We start from the raw sequence: 21424 nt of genomic DNA, 5'->3' as shown, positions 1-21424 counted from the left end.
TATTGGTTCTTAAACAATTATTTTTTCCCATCTTTTGTCTGTTCATAAGAATAAAAAGTACATCCCAGAGAACTGGAGTCTTGGGAGAGCTAAGGGAAGCTGATCTGCAGTCTTGATTTTATAAAGTTTGTCTTGAGGTAACATTTTTGTAGAGCAAAACAGTCTTCGCACATGTCGACAACTGGCTTTTCTATATGGTGTGTGTGTGAAATGCTGCAACAGGACACGTGAAAAAAGAAAAAGAAATCCTGATGTGCCCATCTGCACTGAGCTGATCTGTCACCGGGTTTCCTCCACAAACCGACCACATGCACAGAGCTGTCTGTCAAACACGGTTTCTGTGACCAAGCTTCCTGAGGACCTTCTAACATGTGAGGAAAACACCATGGGCCCAAGGTTTATTTATAGCTCACAGCATTCAAAATTTTACGTTAAAGAACTAGTCTGGGTGAACTTCTGACCCCCATGATGTGAGCTCTATGAAGATTTTATACCAACGTGTTACCGTTTTGTCTGACCATATAATATTTTTACCTACATTAAGCAGGTTTATTGTAAATAACACATAAACGTTTTGATATGTTTTGAAAACTGAACCAAACACATTTTATAAACCCTGGAGGATGAATTTAGACACAACTCAGTATCTCATAGGTGATCTAGAGCAAGAATATTACAAAATTTGAGAAGATTAGAGAAGAAAACGTATCATTTTGCTGGTCGAGCACAATCGACATATTGTGCACCCCTGATTTAGAGCATCAGTTATTCAATCAAGAGGTGTGTGGTAACTCTGGAGGAGCTACAGAGATCCACAGTTCAGGTGGGAGAATCTGTTGGCAGAGATACCATTAGTCATGGACTCATTAGTTTCCAGACTAATAGACTAATTTGCAATGTTTTATCACATGAAGCCCCAAAGAAATACAATGCAAGCAGTTAATTTTTCAGCAGGACAACAACTCAATGCTTCAGATTCACTGAGAATCTCATGGAGTGGCCCAGTCCAGACATGAATCCAACTGAACATCTCTGGAGAGGCCTGAAAATGGCTGACGGATTCAGGCTCCATCCAACCTGATGGAGCTTGGGAAGAACTGCATAAACACAGGTGAGCTAAACTTGAGGTATCATATTCTAGACTTATGGCTGGAATTGCTGCCAGTGGTGGATCAACAAAGTATTAACTTATTTTTTTGGTTTTCTAGTTTTAATAAATTGGCAAAACACTCAAAAGCAATTTCTCACATTGTCTTAATTTGGTATTTGTGTGTAGAATTTTGAGGAAATGTAATAAAATTTGGAGCAAGTCTGTAACATAACAGAATGTGGAAAAACTGAAGCGCTGTAAATACTTGCCGGACGCACTTGTTAAAAGAAATCTGTGGATGTAACGTGACAGCATGTGAAACATTTTCAACTTTTGCAGAGCACTATGAAAGAACACTGTTAGATCTGAAAGACAAACTTTCTGGAGTACCAGTAGCTGCTGTATCTACCAGTGTGGTTGGTGATGCCGCCATTATTTGGTTGATCAGAGCCAGCAACAGATCTGTCATCTGTAAAGCTTTGCAGGAAAGCATTGCAATTCAGCTGTACGTTTTGTGTAATAAAAATCTTCCGGTTCTATCTTACTTCTTTCAAATAATAAAATAGTATACCCACACCTGATTACATTCTGTTAATCAAATGGAGTTCATACTCTAGCACAGAATGTTCAGTAGATGTTAAGATAACCCCTCCCCTAAAAAAATAACATTTTAAGAAGTGTCTTGTTGATTTCAGAAACTCGGATAATAGGTGATTTAATCAGTTTGACACTTAACCTCTTGATTTCTTTTTTTTCTTTTACCAGCCATTTTGTTTTTCTGTTCAGAAGTTTCATTTTAAGCAGTAGTGCTTAGTGTGAGAAAGTCCCTTTTAGAAATAGAAAATTTGAAATAGAAACATGTTTTTATTCCTCAGTGGGGAAATACAGATGAGTCAGCAGCAGTGACATGCAAAATTAATGCATGCAGATTAGCACACAGATAAAAACATACAACTGATCATTTAACTTTTCAGTACTTAATGAAATGAAACTATAATTACACAAAATGTAAACATATTAAGGAAGTAAAATATGACCGTTTAGTTTGTTCTTATGAATACTCAACTCCAGGGAGTAGGCTGTAAACGAATTATGGTGTTTACAATAATGTGTTGTAGTAAATACATTATAGTAAATAAATAATGTATTGTTTCGTTAGCTTTTCATTTAGTATAAATATTCTTCTTTAGTTAGCAAGTTTAGTAGTTCTCTTACATTGATTTCTTACTTTTGCTCTTACTTAAGCAGTTTGTCTTTCATTGTTCATGTGGTTAGTGTGGTTTGGCTATTCTGCTGCACTAACATTGAAGCTTCAACTGATATCAATCTGAGCTTTATTCTTTCAACCGTTTGGGTCCGACCTCCATGACTGCTCGACCTCCATGACAAGCATGTGACAAGTTATTTAAAATAGGACATTCTGAAAGAAGTAGAAAAACTGTGCAAATACAGCATAGATGTAAACAACAGCGAGCGGTGTAACAGCTGCTATAACGGACTTGCTATAACGTTTACTGCGATACAAAGTCAATATTTAACTATAATCCACACATTGTTAACATCTGACTTCTGTAGTTTTAAAATATGGTATTTTTTATTTGCTGTAACAACAAAATTAGAGCATAAACATGTATTCAGGAGAATTTTAACTTTCTGGCCTCAGTGGTTCCCACAACACCGTCACATTTTGTTGTGGGGTGAGTCAAAAAATATATATAAATAAAAACTCTCGTTCTTTATATGGTTTACATTGATACATAATTTATGCTGTTTTATGTTTCGGGAGATGCCAGTCTCATTTCCTATCAAAGACAAACCAATGAAAGTAATTAATATTATCTAAATTTGCCAGGGCTATGAGCAACAGGGGCCTGCCTCTGTACGTGAGAAATAAAACCAAATGTGCTGTGCAGTAGGTCAGGATGTGGTTAATCAGCACACATGGTTTTCTCTTTGGGTACATTTTTTATTTGTTTTTCAGGATGGCACGACTGTCTCACAAACTGTAGAACAAAGAATTTGAAAGCTTATGAAGTCCTGTGCTTTACATTGTAAAGTACATTATCCCGAGAAATGGTAAGTCCCAAGTCTTCTAAAGATTATATTGGCTTAACTATCATTATTCACCTACTAATCTTTTACTCAACACAACAAATAAGAATATCTACCAATACATACAACGGAGATCATGATAATTGGAATCTCCAGCAGTCATTTGTTATGCTCTTGTGTCCTAAAAATATGAAGAAGAAGAAAAAAAAACAGTGTACATTTCTCCTCCTATTTTGCCTTTTTTGGTGTCAGCTTCCACCACAGATAGAGCGCACTTCCTGTTTTAGGCTCAGCTTTTTAGTTCGACCCTTCTGAACTTGTTAAAGCCCACCCACATACACCCACTCAAAACTGCATGAAGTAGACACAATAAACACAAACATGAGCTGAGCTTAAATCAGGATTGGAAGCACAACTCCTCAGTCAATGATGACTCAGCATTGCATATGGGAGATATTTCTCTTTAGCTTGTGGATGCATTTTGACTTGATGCCCTTCTTGCACTGCAATGCTGACATTGAGCATAATTTGTCAAAGCAAGGTAAGTGTATATATGTTGAAACGTTCCGATGAAATTTAAATTATGTTTACCCCCCTTGCTGTACTAACTGCACTTTTTTTTTTTTTTGTTGGAAATGCCTATCAATTCATAGAGACATTTATTTTGTATATTTTAAGTTTGTTGTCAGACTGTGTATAATTTTATCTTTAATTTAATTTAGGTTAAAGTTATATTTGTCAGAACAAGATAACATCTTGCAGAAGACAAAGGTACAAAAAATGCAACTCTGGCTTTGGAGGAAAACAAATATTATTTTTCTTTAAGACTCCTCATGCCTGATTTTGTATTCCCAAAAACATGACAAGTTTTGTTGAGATATTTTTGGTCCGCACCTATTGTCAAGGAGACCTGAAAAGTCTAAAAATAAATTCCTAATGTCACACTGGAATTTTTAGAAATTGTTTCATTTCTATTTAGAGAATGACAGCTGTACAAAAAATTACATTTTGCTTATTACAAACATCTTTCCTTTTTTTGTTTTCAAACTCTACAATACCACTTATTTACTGCAAAACATCTGCACAATCTGATAGTATATTCTTACATAGATTTGACTTAGCCTACAAATATTAGATGTGTCATAGCATCTTTTTAATTCCAAATAGTAAAGATACAAACTATGCGCATCATATTTATCCTGGACTGGTGTCTTAGTTTATCTTATTAGGGCTTTGTAGCAATGTTCTTTCCAGAATGAAGAGCCAGTGGAAGCTCAAACTAGCTTTTGAGGAGCTAGTGGAACAATAACCTATAATTTGTTTATCAGTTATCAACAAAGGTGTATGTTAATAAATGTGTCTTTGACCAATACGCTGACTTTAAAATCTCGTAGAATTCTGTATCAACTGTCGCAAGACCGTGTAGTTTTGCCACTTGCAGTAAAATTTTAGAGATCTTAAAAGAAATCTTTTTTTCCTTAAGCCATATACTGTATGTTCTGCATAAGCTGGAAACTTTTAACAGAATATAATTTTCTGTAAGTGTGAGGCACATTGTAAGACCCTTCTTTATCCACAGGATTTAAAATTGAAGTCTCAGATGGGAGGGAATTCTGTAACAAATGCATTTCACCTAAATAAGTTTAATGATTTATCCATTTTTGTCAAATTACCCAGCTTCTGCCAATTTTTTTATTTTAGATGTATCCAACAATTTATCACTCCCAAGTGAGCCAACAGACTGCTATCACAAATCAGGGCTTTTAAAGGAAATCCAGTTACCCACATTTCCTTCCACTTAGCCATATAGTCCTCATTACACCAACAGAGAAATGGAGCAAGCTGGAAAACATGATAGTAATAATAATAATAATAATAATAATAATAACAATGCGTTACCTGTGGGAGAGCCATGCCACCCGTTTCCTTTCTAAGTTGTAAAGTTCCATAGTGAACCCTTCACTTTTTCCTTACCAAATAAACTGGGATATTCGTAATTCCCTGAATTACCAATCCAGCAGGTTGAACTGGAAAACAGTTAACTTGAGAAACAACAAACCCATATTAAAAGGGAACTTTTTTCCTTGCCCCAATTGTTTGGCACCACCAACAATTCATTTAAAAGAAATAACCTAAATCATTTCTGTACATAAGTTTTATTATATTGAATGTAGACATGACCTTCATGCCCACTTTTAAACGTGGTGTAGTATCTGTGATGCTGTGGGCTCATTTGTTTCCCATTTGTTGTTGTATGGTGTCATGAGGGCTTTAAAATACAAGGTCGTTTTTGGTCTACGTGGAAATTGCCGCTTTCAACAGGAAAATGTTTGACCAAATCAACTCAGAAATAATTGAGCAGACCAGAAAGCTGAACTCTTGTCATCTCAGTCATTTGATTGTGTAAAGATGAACGGTCAAAGATTTCTTTCTTTGCATGCTCAAACTTTGTAAAATGTTATAAACAAAGACTAAGTGTTCTATCAGCCAAAGTGGATATTACCAACTATTGATGTTCTGATGTTTCAATGGCTCTCATTGGCAACTATATTTTCTGTCATATATGCATCATATTTATGTGATTTTTTTTCTGGACCAGATGTTTTGCTCATACAAGATGAAGAAGATCCAAAGTGTTTCACTCGAACAATGACTGATTTCACCTGCTTCTTTGAGACCACAGACAACGGGACGTATGATTTTCTCTATAATATTGAATGGTATGTTTTTAATAGTCCAGTTTTTCTCTGTAACACTTGTAAGTCAGTTTAAACCTCAGGTACACAAATTGGGCTCTTCGGACGTGTTGTCTTCAATCAAATAGTTCAATTATCTCTGCAGCCTTTCACCAACTTCTGCAAGAAAATGCATGAATTTGGTCCTTTGAAGACCAGAATTGTCAGCCACTGATATAAACAGTCATAATAAAAAGTAAATCTTTTTTCTCTTTTTGTAGGTGAACCCACCCCTAATAAAACAACATGTCATTGTTACTGTATGAAACCATGTTTGTAGTAACTACAGCATGTACATGTGTAAAAAATTATTTTTACACATTTATTCGGAGTGGTTTTTAATTACGGTAGTTTTATTTTGTCCTATGTCACATGTATGCTGTTTTATCTCCACTTAAATTTTATCTTCTTAGTTTTTTATGTTTTGTAAAGCACTCTGTTGTTTCTTACCTGTAAAAGGTACCGTTTATTTACTTACTTATTTTAGAATAGCATCAATCTAGAAAGGGCTGCAAGAGGTCCATTATTCTGCAGTTTGAAAAATATCAATTGTAAGAAAATCCTGAAACAGTTCTAAATCACAGGAAAGTCCATGAAACTTCAATATCAGCCTTTTCCAAATATCAGCTGTTAGTTGTAACTGTCAGTCTGGTCTAATAAGAAAGGTTGGCAAACATCACTTGTTTAAAAAAGAGAAAAGAGAAAGGATTTTTTTTCTTTGAAAAGTGTAAAGCAGTGCACCTCAGGTTTCTAAAGTTATCTATGAAAATTACCATAGGACTTCAGGAGTGATGTGAGATTCGGAGATGTGTGGCAAATTAGCAGCACAAATTTCTAAAATGCATAACATCTCCTACAACTATCAAACATGGAGGTGGAGTCTGATGGAAACTTACTTTTGTACAAAGAGCTTGGAGGAAAAAAACTATATGGGAGGTGTAGAATGTGTATATGCTCCAATATGTGTTTGCTTTGTTTCCCTGCTGCAGCCAAAAGGATCATCATTAAGCTTTCTTAAAGCAGAGGATTTTGAAATTATATTTTTGAAAATATTTTGGTTTAAACTGCTTTTGATCTGTGTGACATTTTCTGTAAAAATGTCTTTCTTTTCTAATACATCATGTTTCTTGTATACACAAATTTATCACTAAAGGGACCCAAGTAAGAAGTGTAAAATGTCTACCGATGGAACAGAAAACGGAACTTTCCTACATGTCTGTTCGTTTCCACGGTGGGATATCTTTACATACGTTGGGACGGAAGTGAAAGTGGTGGATCAGACCAAAAACATCATTTTGTATAAGCGGACAGTCTATGTGGAGGATCTTTGTAAGAAACTTGTTTTAACATTATTAATTTTTTCTTGTGAAATCATAAACAAACATTAACACTGTATGCTCAAAGTTTGATGTGTTCAGTGCTATGATCATGCATAAACATAGGTATAAAGATGGATCTCCCCCTTTAAGCATTTTATATTGTTTTAATGCAGTTTTCCCTGCCGTTTGTGAGGGTGTTTGATTCACACTTGCTCTTTTGAGTTCTCTTTAAATTTATAAATATAGAGACTAAATCTATTTTAGAGATATTGTGTTTCGTCTCAAGCTGCTGATTCCATTCAATATTTCTATTTGAATTTCATGTCTGCTTTGCATTTTAATTTGGGCTGTGATGTAAAACCAAGAAGCAAGGCTAGCCTTTTGATGTATCTTAGTCAAAGTTTTGAGAACTTCCAGTCGTATTAGGAAAAATATTTTTTATTTTTGCTATATTTTATGTGCAGGTCTTCTGGATCCCCCCTCCATTGTCTCCCTACAGCCAGGAGACACTGTGGGAAAAATGCTTATTTCTCTGGACACAAATTTAAAACACATATGGAAAGAGAAATATAGAATTTGCTATTCTTCCAAGACACTTGGGGAAAAAACAGTAGAGGTAATATATGCTTTAAGTACATTTATTATACTTTTTTTGCTTAAATTGAATTTATACCATACAGTGCTCAGTAAAGCCACCTCACAGATCTTTCCCATGTTTAGTTAAGCCGAGCCATAAAACACCTTGAAATGAAACATAATAGTTGAATTTATCATATTTTGGTCAAAACGTAAATGCATTTCCAACTCACTTTTATAGGATTGACACATCAGGAACATTCTTTTATGTTCCTGATGTGTACACAATCACACATTGTGTACACAATAAATACTATTTATTCAAGTATTCATACTTGAATAAATAACAAATGACTGGTCAAATATTAGTCTGGGACCAACATATGCTAGAAAGTTTAACTATTTTAAAGAAGAAAGGATAAAACATGAGCCATTTCTTTCTAATCAATCTATAAGGTAATAGTTCAAGATAAATACTTACTGTATAGTAATACTTCTTGTTTGCAGGGAAAAGACAGTAGCGTTCTGCTCTCACTGGAACCAGGTGAGGAGGTTGAGTTTCAGGCTTCTGTGAAATGTGAAAATGGACCAGACGCACATCCTGGATACTGGAGTGCCTGGTCGAAACCTGTGCGAGCAATAGTTCCCCAAAGTGCAGGTGTGTCTGACTGAAAACAGACTGGCTGGATGCAATGCCTGCACATACATATACATACTTTCTTACAACTGATGCTTATACTTAAAAAATAACAACCTTTCTCTTGTAGATGATATTTCCCTGGTATGCTTCACCTCTGACCTGCAACGTGTTACCTGTCATTGGAATAGCACCAAATATGGTGCAGAAAATGATTACAAGCTCTTCTATAACTCTAGGTACTAATATCCTTATATATCTATAGGTGTGTGTTCAATCTCTGCAGGGCTCAGCATGTAAATGTTGATATTTGTGATAGAAAAAGAGTAAGCTTGTGGTGTCCAAAGTTGGTCCTCGGGGGCCAATATCCTGCATGTTTTAGTTCTCCCTGGTTTAACGCACCTGGATCCAATGACAACTCATTAGAGGCCTAAGAAGAACATTGACATGCTGAAAAGGTTGTTTCTACCACCAGGGAGAGAACTAAAACATGCAGGATGCCGGCCCTCGAGGACAGACTTTGGGCACCACTGGAGTAAGCATTCATTACTTTTTTATGTTAGATGTATCCAACAATTTATCACTCCCAAGTGAGCCAACAGACTGCTATCACAAATCAGGGCTTTTAAAGGAAATCCAGTTTCCCACATTTCCTTCCACTTAGCCATATAGTCCTCATTATACCAACAGAGAAATGGAGCAAGCTGGAAAACATGATAGTAATAATAACTAGAAAATTCCTGAAGAAATTTAACCGGGGCCTGCCAAAGTGTGCCCGTCGGTTTGGACCCAGCGTTCTGATGCTAGCAATTAGCATCAATGCTAAAGAAAGCTGCAATCATATGAGGAGAATCACAAGAATGTTTACTAACATGTACTTGCACCATTCAGTATGATAAAGTAAGTGTATCAGCTAAAATTAGCAAAAATGCTAATGTTAGCGTGATTGCTGTCACTAGCATGTGGGACATCACTAGGATGTTCTCTATAATGGACTTACTCTATTCAGTATACTAAACATGGCTAATAAGTCAAATAAATAGCTAATAGCTTATTTAAGCTAAAATGCTAATGCTAATGAACTGCCTTGCTGCGCAAGGCAGTTCCCTAACCTCAGAGAAAAAGATAATGCAGAATAATATTATTGCACCGCCTGCGGCGGTGCACTAACCTGAGGGGCATATTGAGGCTTTTATTTTGAAATTTTTGTTAAGCTTCATTTCAAAGGGCCAAACTAATCCCATGTGTAACAGTGCTTTGGATGAAAAAGTCAACAAAAGCCAAAAAGAGCAATTACATGATGTAAAACTTCTCAAGGCTTTTATTTTGAAATTTTTGTTAAGCTTCATTTCAAAGGGCCAAACTAATCCCATGTCTAATAGTCATTTGGTTAAATCAGTTATATAAAGCTCAAAAGAGCAAATACCTGATGTAAAAATTTTCAAGGCTTTTATTTTGAAATTTTCAGTGAGCTTAATTTTAAATTGCCACACTAAATCCATGTGTAACAATGGTTGGATAAAATCAGTTATAAAAAGCCCAAAACACAAGTAGTTCTAAAGGCCAGTTCAGTCCTGATCTGTTTCAACTGAGGGTTCCACTATAGATAGAACTACAGTGATGCGTATTTGTAGTCCTAACCAGCAGCCAATCCCCTCCTGTGTTCCATTGCTATGGTTATCAATCCTCTGCTAACTGTCATGTGTGTGTGAGAGAAAGGTGGACAAAAAATTCTATCTTTGTGAGACACCCCATTGGTTTACATGGAAAAAGCAGCCTGAACAACTCCTTGCCGTTCAGGAACCGAGAGACGTATTGGAAAACTGTTTGAAGCATATGAGAGGGCTATTTGTCGTCTCCCATAGTACCGCGATTCATATTTGTAGCTCACTCACAGTAATTGCAGTGATGAGACAAAAATGGTGCATGCAGAGCTCAGAAATTTTTCAGAAATACATGGAAGTGAATCTGGGAGAGCGTCAGTTATCCTGGCGCATGATTTCGCTCTGAAGCACCTTGACAGAAAACCGTAAGCCCTAGAGAAATTTCGAAAACATTTTACCGGAGCAGGCATGCGTATCGATGTCATGACCGAGTTTGATACCAATTGGGCGATATTTGTGGGCGTGAGGGCGATCTCAAAATTAGTTTGGGGTCAAAAATTCTCTTCATTTCTCACTCTAAAAAAGCGGCAGTTGGTGTCAGTTAGGCTCTGCGTTTCGGCAGTTGGAAATTTGGCCCGTTTGACGCTTTTTACGTCGCCATCGTAAGTCCGATTCCTTATAAAAATAATAGCTCCCTTCTCGGCACCGAGCCGCACGTTTTGATACCACTTTTGTGGGGGTGCACGCAGCGGTACGAGCCGCATTAACGGTGATGGAAGAAAAATAAATAAAGATATAAACTAGAAAAACAAAATTTCTGAAGAAATTTAGCCGGGGCCTGCCAAGGCGCGCCCGTCGGGCTTGGGCCCGGCGTCGTCACGCCACAAATTGGCGTCGACGCTAAAGAACGCCGCAACGTAACCAGTGGCACGCGGAGAACCACAAGAACGTTAAGCGAGGCGGACGTGCACCATTCAGTACGATTTAAAATGTTGTCAAGGCTTTTATTTTGGAAGTTTTGTTAAACTTCATTTCAAAGGGCCAAACTAATCCCATGCGTAATAGTCCTTGGGTTAAAATAGTTATATAATGCTCAAAACACAAGTAGCTGATGTAAAAATATTCAAGGCTTTTATTTTGAAATTTTCAGTATGCTTAATTTTAAAGTTCCAAACTAATCCCATGTGTAACAGTGCTTTGGATGAAAAAGTCACATAAAGCCAAAAACAGCAATTACCTGATGTAAAAATATTCAAGGCTTTTATTTTGAAATTATTATTATGCTCCATTTTAAAGTTCCGAACTAATCCCATGTGTAACATTGCTTTGGATGAAAAAGTCATATACGGCCAAAAAGAGCAATTACGTCATGTAAAATATTCAAGGCTTTTATTTTGAAATTTTCAGTATGCTTAATTTTAAAGTTCCAAAATAATCCCATGTGTAACAGTTACTGAGTTAAATCAGTTATATACAGCCCATAGCAGCAGGTAGTTCTAAAGGCCAGTTCTCAGTCCTGATCTGTTTCAACTGAGGATAGATAGAACTACAATGATGCGTATTTGTAGTCCAAATCAGCAGCCAACAGCCTCTTGAGTTCCGTTGCCATGGTAAATAATGGTCTCAGCAGGTGTGAGCTGTGAGTCATACATGCTCAAACACACAATTGTGTGTTTGAGCCAACACGGTTTACTGAAAAAAAGCATTGGAAACAAATCCTTCTTGTTCGGGAACCGTAATACATATTCGAAAAGCGTTTTGAGCGTATGAGAGGGCAATGTGTCTTCTGCGATAGTCCCGAGATTCATATCTGTACCTCACTCAGAGCATTTACAGTGATGAGAGAAAGAAATGTTGTGCCCAGATCTGAAATTCTATTCAAATACATGGGAGAGAGCCTCAGACAGCCTCAGAAAATCCTGTCGCATGACTTTGCTCTGAAGCACCGTGACAGAAAACCGTACGGTCTAGATAAATTTCGAAAACATTTTACCGGAGCAGACAGGCGTATCAATGTCAGGACCGATTGTGATACTAATCGTGCGATATTTGTGGGCGTGATGGCGATTTCAAAAATGATTTGGGCTGAAAAAGTTGTCTTCATCTCTCACTCTAAGCAGCCAGAGACGCACTCTAACTTTAGGAAAAATGAGAAACTTTGGGTCGCTTAGAGGCAAATTGTGGACAAACCGTAACTGGTATCGACGAGCCGTCTTCACTTTCGAAGAGATCACAGACGTATCTACAAAATGAAATTTGAATGGCATTTCTAGGTGAATTTGTGACGACACAGAAAATCCTCAAAAATAGGGTATTTCTAGGATTTTTCCCATTTACTTATAATGGGGTTTTTTTCGTAGTTTTTTGCGAATTATGTCGCCACGTTAAGCCCAAATCCCACCAGAAGTAATAGCTGGAATGGCGTGAATTTTCTGCACGTTTTGATACCTCATTTGTAGGTGTGCACCCAGCGGTATGAGCCGCATTAACGGTTACGGAAGAAAAATAAAGAATAAAGAAACACTTTCTCCGACAATAGCAATAGGTTCCTGCCATTGCTTTGCATGGCAGGCCCCAATAAAGATATAAAGAGACATTCTATTGGGTGTAGAATAATAGGTGCCTGCCATGCAATGCATGGAGGCAGTACTGACTTGCTTCGCAAGTCAGTACTGCTCTCCTTATGCATTGCTATGGGCAGGCCCCAATAATAATAATAACAACAATAATAATAACTAGAAAATTTCGGAAGAAATTTAGCCGGGGCCTGCCAAGGCGCGCCCGTGGGGTTTTGGGCCCGGCGTCGTCACGCCACAAATCGGCATCGACGCCAAAGAACGCCGCAACGTAATCAGTGGCACGCGGAGAACCGCAAGAACGTTAAGCGAGGCGGACGTGCACCATTCAGTACGATTTAAAATTTTCTCAAGGCTTTTATTTTGGAAGTTTTGTTAAACTTCATTTCAAAGGGCCAAACTAATCCCATGCGTAATAGTCCTTGGGTTAAAATAGTTATATAATGCTCAAAACACAAGTGGCTGGTGTAAAAATATTCAAGGCTTTTATTTTGGAATTTTTGTTAAACTTCAATTCAAAGGTCCAAACTAATTCCATGTATAACAGTCATTGGGTTAAATCAGTTATATAATGCTGAAAACGCAAGTAGTTGATGTAAAAATATTAAAGGCTTTTATTTTGGAATTTTTGTTAAACTTCATTTCAAAGGGCCAACCTAATCCCATGTGTAATAGTCATTGGGTTAAATCAGTTATTTATTGCTCAAAAGAGCAATTATCTGATGTAAAATATGTCAAGGCTTTTATTTTGGAATTTTTGTTAAACTTCAATCCAAAGGTCCAAACTAATTCCATGTATAACAGTCATTGGGTTAAATCAGTTATATAATGCTGAAAACGCAAGTAGTTAGCAAAATGCTAATGTTAGCATCATTGCTGTCACTAGCATGTGGGACATCACTAGGATGTTCTCTATAATGGACTTACTCCATTCAGTATACTAAACATGGCTAATAAGTCCAATAAATAGCTAATAGCTTATTTAAGCTAAAATGCTAATGCTAATGAACTGCCTTGCTGCGCAAGGCAGTTCCCTAACCTGAGAGAAACAGATAATGCAGAATAATATTATTGCACTGCCTGCGGCGGTGCACTAACCTCAGGGGCATGTTGAGGCTTTTATTTTGAAATTTTTGTTAAGCTTAATTTCAAAGGTCCAAACTAATCCCATGTGTAATAGTCATTGGGTTAAATCAGTTATTTATTGCTCAAAAGAGCAATTATCTGATCTAAAATATGTCAAGGCTTTTATTTTGAAATTTTCAGTATGCTTCATTTCAAAGGGCCAAACTAATACCATGTGTAACAGTGCTTTGGATGAAAAAGTCAAAGAAACCCAAAAAGAGCAATTACGTCATGTAAAAATATTCAAGGCTTTTATTTTGAAATTTTTGTTAAACTTCATTTCAAAGGGCCAAACTAATCCCCTGCGTAATAGTCATTGGGTTAAAATAGTTATATAATGCTCAAAACACAAGTAGTTGATGTAAAAATATTCAAGGCTTTTATTTTGAAATTTTCAGTATGCTTCATTTCAGAGGGCCAAACTAATACCACGTGTAACAGTGCTTTGGATGAAAAAGTCACATAAAGCCAAAAACAGCAATTACCTGATGTAAAAATATTCAAGGCTTTTATTTTGAAATTATTATTATGCTCCATTTTAAAGTTCCGAACTAATCCCATGTGTAACATTGCTTTGGATGAAAAAGTCATATACGGCCAAAAAGAGCAATTACTTCATGTAAAATATTCAAGGCTTTTATTTTGAAATTTTCAGTATGCTTCATTTTAAAGTTCTGAACTAATACCACGTGTAAGAGTGCTTTGGATGAAAAAGTCAAATAAAGCCAAAAAGAGCAATTACGTCATGTAAAAATATTCAAGGCTATTATTTTGAAATTTTTGTTAAGCTTCATTTTAAAGGGCCAAACTAATACCATGTGTAACAGTGCTTTGGATGAAAAAGTCAAATAAAGCCAAAAAGAGCAATTACATGATGTAAAAATATTCAAGGCTTTTATTTTGAAATTTTTGTTAAGCTTCATTTCAAAGGGCCAAACTAATACCATGTGTAACAGTGCTTTGGATGAAAAAGTCAAATAAAGCCAAAAAGAGCAATGACGTCATGTAAAAATATTCAAGGCTTTTATTTTGAAATTATTATTATGCTCCATTTTAAAGTTCCGAACTAATCCATGTGTATGTAACATTGCTTTGGATAAAAAAGTCATATACGGCCAAAAAGAGCAATTACGTCATGTAAAATATTCAAGGCTTTTATTTTGAAATTTTCACTATGCTTAATTTTAAAGTTCCAAACTAATCCCATGTGTAACAGTGCTTTGGATGAAAAAGTCACATAAAGCCAAAAACAGCAATTACCTGATGTAAAAATATTCAAGGCTTTTATTTTGAAATTATTATTATGCTCCATTTTAAAGTTCCGAACTAATCCCATGTGTAACATTGCTTTGGATGAAAAAGTCATATACGGCCAAAAAGAGCAATTACGTCATGTAAAATATTCAAGGCTTTTATTTTGAAATTTTCAGTATGCTTAATTTTAAAGTTCCAAACTAATCCCATGTGTAACAGTTACTGAGTTAAATCAGTTATATACAGCCCATAGCAGCGGGTAGTTCTAAAGGCCAGTTCTCAGTCCTGATCTGTTTCAACTGAGGATAGATAGAACTACAGCGATGCGTATTCGTAGTCCAAATCAGCAGCCAATAGCCTCTTGAGATCCGTTGCTATGGCAAATAATGGTCTCAGCAGGTGTGAGCTGTGAGCTCTGAGCTCTCAAACACACAATTGTGTGTTTGAGAGCAAACACGTTTTACTGACAAAAAGCATTGGAAACAAATCCTTCTTGTTCGGGAACCGTAATACATATTCGAAAAGCGTTTTAAGCGTATGACAGTTCAATGTGTCTTCTGCGATAGTCCCGAGATTCATATCTGTACCTCACTCAGAACATTTACAGTGATGAGAGAAAGAAATGTTGTGCCCAGATCTGAACCGAGATCGGCTGTCACTGTAATTTGAGCAAAAATGAGAAAGTTTGGGTCGCTTAGAGGCAAATTGTGGAGAAACCGTAATTGGTATCGACGAGCCGTCTTCACTTTCGAAGAGATCACAGACGTATCTACAAAATGAAATTTGAATGGCATTTCTAGGTGAATTTGTGACGACACAGCAAATCCTCAAAAATAGGGTATTTCCAGGATTTTTCCCATTGACTTATAATGGGGTTTTTTTCGCAGTTTTTTGCGAATTATGTCGCCACGTTAAGCCCAAATCCCACCAAAAATAATAGCTCCAATGGCGTGAATTTTCTGCACGTTTTGATACCTCATTTGTAGGTGTGCACTATTAAGGAGGAAAGTTATTAGGTTAGCTTAATTTTGGAAAAAGCATGGCTCTCCTTTTTCCTCCTGGATGTCCGGGTCCCGAGTGGATGTCGTCACGGCCGGCAAGGAAACGGCAAGGCACGATGACGTCACAGAAATACAAAGTTTAATTCAATAGAAAACACCGTATGAATTTAACAAGAAAACTTCAGAGTACACAAAAGTACATTTCTTTACCTGAGACAAAAGAATTAAAAGAATAAGATCAAAAGCGCTTTTGGAGACAGCTGATGCATAAAAGCAAAACAGGGCAGCTGTCTGAATTCTTATTATTGAGCATTCCCTTTTCTAGTGAAGGCGTTTCTCTTTGTTAATATATGCAAATAGGGCGTACCTCTGTTTTGACCAACCAAGAGCTACCTTGGAAAATACTTAGACCTTCCCCTGAGTTTTAATGACAAATATCAAGAGTCATTCTAGTTATTAAAGTTATAAGTTATTTTCACAAAACCTATCTTGCTCCTCTGCAGTCAGCTTCTCCAAAGATTTGAATCTTTACCTTATCACAAACAATAATGAGATAGAAGTCTTTTCAACCTGTAAAACATAACATTCAAACCATTCCCTTTTTGGGTTCCAATATTGTCATAGTTAGTACATTTTCGAATACATTTCCATTTACTAGATTAGTATTTGTATCTTGGGTAATATACTTTAATCTAACACACTATTGCTATTAATATTAAAAAGGTGTATCAGAAATTAAACCTCAGTGTTTCCAAGATTCCTAAGTTGTGATCCACTCCAGATACAACTCTGAACTCCTGAGACACCCCCGACCTCTGACCTGCGAGCCGGGGAAGATATTCTTTATGGCCTCCTAATTTAAAACCTTTCAAGAGCTTTGTGTTTTATGGCTGGTCTAAATTACAGCCTTGCCAAAAGAATGTTTATCTGTGAACTCCTGCTTGCATCTGCTTTTGTCCAAAGGAATGTTGGTCTACTTAAACACACATGGCATTAGCTTACCTATATCAAACCATCAAAAATAGCCATGATTCCTTAACAGCACCCAGCGGTATGAGCCGCATTAACGGTGACGGAAGAAAAATAAAGAAGATTAAAGAGACGCTTCTCTCCGACAATAGTAATAGGTTCCTGCCATTGCTTTGCATGGCAGGCCCCAACAATGCTTTAGCTGTGGGAGAGCCATGCCACCCGTTTCCTTTCTAAGTTTCTAAAGTGCCTGGAGAACACTTCTCACAAAAAAACAATACAGTACTACAACTTTATAAATGCAGATGAGACCAAAATAGAGATTTCCATATGAGAACCAAACAGCATTTTAAGAGAAAGACCTCAAAGCAACTGTCAGGCATGGTGGTGGGGTGGTGATGGTGATTTGGTCTTGTTTTGCAGGCAGAGAACCTGCGGAAAGTTATTCAGCTGGCAACAAATTTCTCCCTGTGTCAAAGTACTCTAGAATAAATCATGAGGTCATCTGTCCAATTGTTGAACGTTGGCCAATATGGGGACGTAAACAAATAGAAACAATCTAAGGCATTGCTATTAGCAGTGGTTCTTAAAGATATTGAAACATGGGTGGAAACACCTTTTTTTTAATATAAAACAAAAAAATATCAACAAAAGCATTTTTGATATGTCATTGTAGAGTCTTACAAGTGAAATAATTGCATTTACAGTTTCCTAGGACTGTAAATTACGTGTGGATATTATATGGGCATCTAGGATGTCTGCAAAAAGGGTTTATATAGCTTAAATTCTGGACATATTATACAGAGCCTTCAAAGAGATTTTGTCAAAACAGTTAGTTGTGATTTTTATTTGTTTTTCTGCAATTTTGATGAGCTATATTCCAATTCTTACAGTCAACCTTCGAACTGGATGGAGTGTCAGGATGATGGAAATCTTTCTGACACCTGTTCTTTTCATGGAGATAAGTCTGGAGCAATGAAGGTCAAGCTCAGCAGCACTGCAGCTCCACTCAAACGACTGTTCTTCAGCAAAGAGATTGAGCTGAAAAAGTCCAGTGAGTAATACTGAGTTACACTTCACTGAAGAGAAACTCTAAGATGTGCTTTCTTTGTTTAGAACAGTTCAAGTTCTTACGGGAAGTTGTGTTTATGAGGTCAATCCTTATTAGGAAGTACAGAATATCACTACTATTTCTGTAAATCTATCAAATATGCACAACTTTGGTGTATATGTAAGAGAAACAATCATGGACAATCAATAATATTTTTATTTCTATAGGTCATCACAGTACACAAATAAATTTAATGGAATCTTTTCTTGTGCTCAATTTCTTAAACAATGCAGTAAGTTATTGATTTTCTCACAGGCCATGATTCATCAAAAAAGTAAGATTTTTACATAACCTTTTGTGATTCATGTCAACAGTTAAAAGTGGCCCACCAAGTCATCTGAAAGGAGAACTGATTAACGACAAGTTGTGCTTGGAGTGGGAAGCTCCTCTCCCGTCTCTGCTAAACCACATGGTGTTTGAGGTTGATGTTCAGATCAAAGCAGTCGAAGACTTCAGGGTAAGTTAGATCCACCAACAAAAGCGGAACTGATCAACAACTTAAAAAATAAAATAGTCACTCTTTCAATGAGAATAACAATGGTGGGCAACATTTTAGTCCCTACATACTTTTTTTTCATCTGGAAAAAAGTTAAGGAGTAAAGGAAACAACACACACAAAACAAAACAAGACACACAAAGAAAATACTCAGCATTAGTCAAAGACAAACTTTTCAAATTTTGGTTGGTTTGCAGAATTAATTGCATTTATTATGTAAATATGGAAACAAAAACAAAAGAAGCAGAAGTTCAGAGCTCATCATGACGGTTCTACAATCATGTACAGTCTTGTTGTTCTTGGTAATCTGAAAAAGGAAAAAAAAAAAGATGTATTATGTTTTAACCTTTTGTACTCAATGTTAGTGTTAATCCTGTCTTGAAAATTTCATTATCATACCACAAGATGGCGCCAAAAGAAAGAAATTGTCACGTCAACATGATAGGCCTTAAATGTTCCAAAATTTCAAATGTATGTAAAATTAAGGTTTCTAAAGGTTTGTATTTATGAGGTACTACAAAACCTTAAATAATGTACCAAAAAATGCATAAACAAATGAGAATGCATGCATCAAATATGAAGACAAATAGTATGGATATGGATTTATTTAATTACTTTTTTTATTTCTACCCGCAGATAACAAAACAGCGAAACACCAGCATGTGTGTACGTCTTTCATCAGGAGGCCAGTTCAGTGTAAAAGTTAGAGCTAAACCTGATGGGTCGATTTATTCAGGACACTGGAGTGACTGGTCAGATGTCCTCTTAGGTACTACTACTGATAATACAGGTAAGTCTGAAATAATAAAAAAAAATATTAAAGTAAAAAAAAAAAAAGCTTTTTAACTTGTTTAGTATGAAAATGTTCCATTTTTATTTTTATTAAAAAAAATAAAAATGGCAACCTAATTAAATGTAGTTTTATTAATTTTGCTTCATGAATAAAAACATAGTTGCAGAAATGCATAATTCTAACTTTAGTTCCACTGTTTCCAGACATGCAGCTCGTGTGGTGTTTCTATATTTCCATCCTGGTCATAACTATCAGCTTCATCACAACCATTTTACTTTGTCGCAGGTACTTTTGTTTTCAACTATTTCATTTTGTTGTAAAAGCAATTATACATTTATTTTATGTCCTTTTTAAAACAAATATCACTATTTAGAAATAATACATTTTCTGAAACTGATCTGGTATTTGAAGAAATTGAAAAGTATTAGGGAAAAAAAAACAACATCCTTATGAATTAATTTTTGTTTTTTGGTTTTTTTAGGAAGCTCAAGCTGTTTTTTTGGCCACCAGTGCCCAACCTTGAAAAGGTTCTGCAGGGCTTCCTGACAGACATCAACCAGCAGAAATGGGTAAAACATTTAGTGACAGGATTTAAAGTAATTATAAGCAATCATACACAAAACAACAACAAATAAAAACAAAATGGTAGCACAAAATAACACAGTGTGTAATTTCCCAGAACTTAAAAGTCATTTCCAGGACTTACCAGCCACCTTTGTGAAAATTTCATGAAACAAAGTGGTTGCTTTCCTGCAACTTGTAAGTTACTTTGTAAGACATTTCAGATACTTTACTGAATAGTCCAGAAAGTAACTCTTAAGGTTACCAGGAAACAAACTGGGAAACCCAGAAAAAAAATGAAAGAAGAGGCTCCATTAAATAAAAAAATGTTGCTGTCACTGAGACATTTTTTAAATAAAAATCCACCACTTTGTAAAACTTCTAATTTATTTAACATTGCTCTCATTTTGTTAGAATCCTCAAGAAAAAAAACACAAATTATAATCTTGTTTTGTCCCCCCACATGTTCACCACTACAAAAACTCTTTTTTTATACTTCATCATAAAACAAATACAAATGTATAATAAATGCCAACAGAATTAATACATTTAAAGCTTAATGTCTAAATAAATTCTAAGTTATTCAACATGAGTTACTGTACTCACCTTACAGGACCCTCCAGTCACATCGAAGCTGTATTTTGAAGAAACAACCTCCTCTGTAGTGGAAATCATGTCTGCTGAGCTTCCAGTACTCAACAAGCCTACTGAAGAATTTGACTTCCTCTCCTCTGATGGAAGCTTTTCCATTGAGGATCAGGCAGATGGAAGTTCTGGGAGCGAAACCCTCAGAGACTATGTAACTCTGAAGAAAGATCTCTCCATTCACTGCCTTAAGGAAAACTGTTATGTTTATGAGCAGTTTAAAGATGGAAAAGATCCTGAAGAAGGAGATAAACTTTATACTACATGCTGCTGTCTTAAGCCTTGCTCGTGCAACAACTATTTTAACCATTCTTACCTACCTTTGTCTCAGTCTACAGACAGCTTGAGTAAAAATATTAATGTCAGAGACGATGAAAGTAACCTCTATACTAACCTTTCCCTCGACTAAACATGCAACACAAGTGTGCTTCCAACTTAAGTTTTCTGTACTGAAGCGATCAATTCACATAGAGCATTAACAGATACTGGTTTCACCAAAGCATAGTTAGCAAGTTTTGAACAAATCATCTTGCTGGTCTGTCCTGTTATATTTTCAGTAAAATCTACATTTGAAAAACAATTAAAAACAAGAAAGGTGACGACAAAAATTAAAAGGAAGTTTTATGTTAAAACATTACTACGGATATATAGAAAAAAGCTTGAAATGTTTATTATAACCGGTGTAACAATAAGTGGTGTCATAAATGCTCTTTTTTATGCAGTTGTTTTTAGAGTATTTTGGATTATGCTGAACATATAATAACAGTTCTTATATTTTTCATGTAACATTAAGTTCAAATATTAACAACTAACTTTACATTCTGTTGTATGGGGCAATATAGTAGTAAATTTTTTAAAACTACTTGTAGCTGTTCTGTAT

General features: G+C 35.9%; 1 protein-coding gene across 1 annotated transcript; it reads left to right on the top strand.

Annotated features, from left to right (window-relative positions):
• The first annotated feature begins 3346 nt into the window (after positions 1–3346).
• mpl (MPL proto-oncogene, thrombopoietin receptor) lies at positions 3347–21124 on the top strand. Its single transcript, XM_032571538.1, has 12 exons — positions 3347–3683; positions 5742–5862; positions 7031–7206; positions 7661–7812; positions 8280–8430; positions 8540–8648; positions 17832–17992; positions 18364–18506; positions 19182–19335; positions 19542–19623; positions 19820–19907; positions 20513–21124. The coding sequence occupies exons 1-12, from the start codon at positions 3569–3571 to the stop codon at positions 20951–20953; spliced, it is 1893 nt and encodes a 630-aa protein (XP_032427429.1). The 5' UTR covers positions 3347–3568; the 3' UTR covers positions 20954–21124.
• The last annotated feature ends 300 nt before the right edge of the window (positions 21125–21424 follow it).

The sequence above is a fragment of the Xiphophorus hellerii genome, chromosome 9 (genome assembly GCF_003331165.1).
Source record: "Xiphophorus hellerii strain 12219 chromosome 9, Xiphophorus_hellerii-4.1, whole genome shotgun sequence".
NCBI lineage: Eukaryota > Metazoa > Chordata > Actinopteri > Cyprinodontiformes > Poeciliidae > Xiphophorus > Xiphophorus hellerii.
This window is presented reverse-complemented; position numbering and strand designations above follow the sequence as displayed.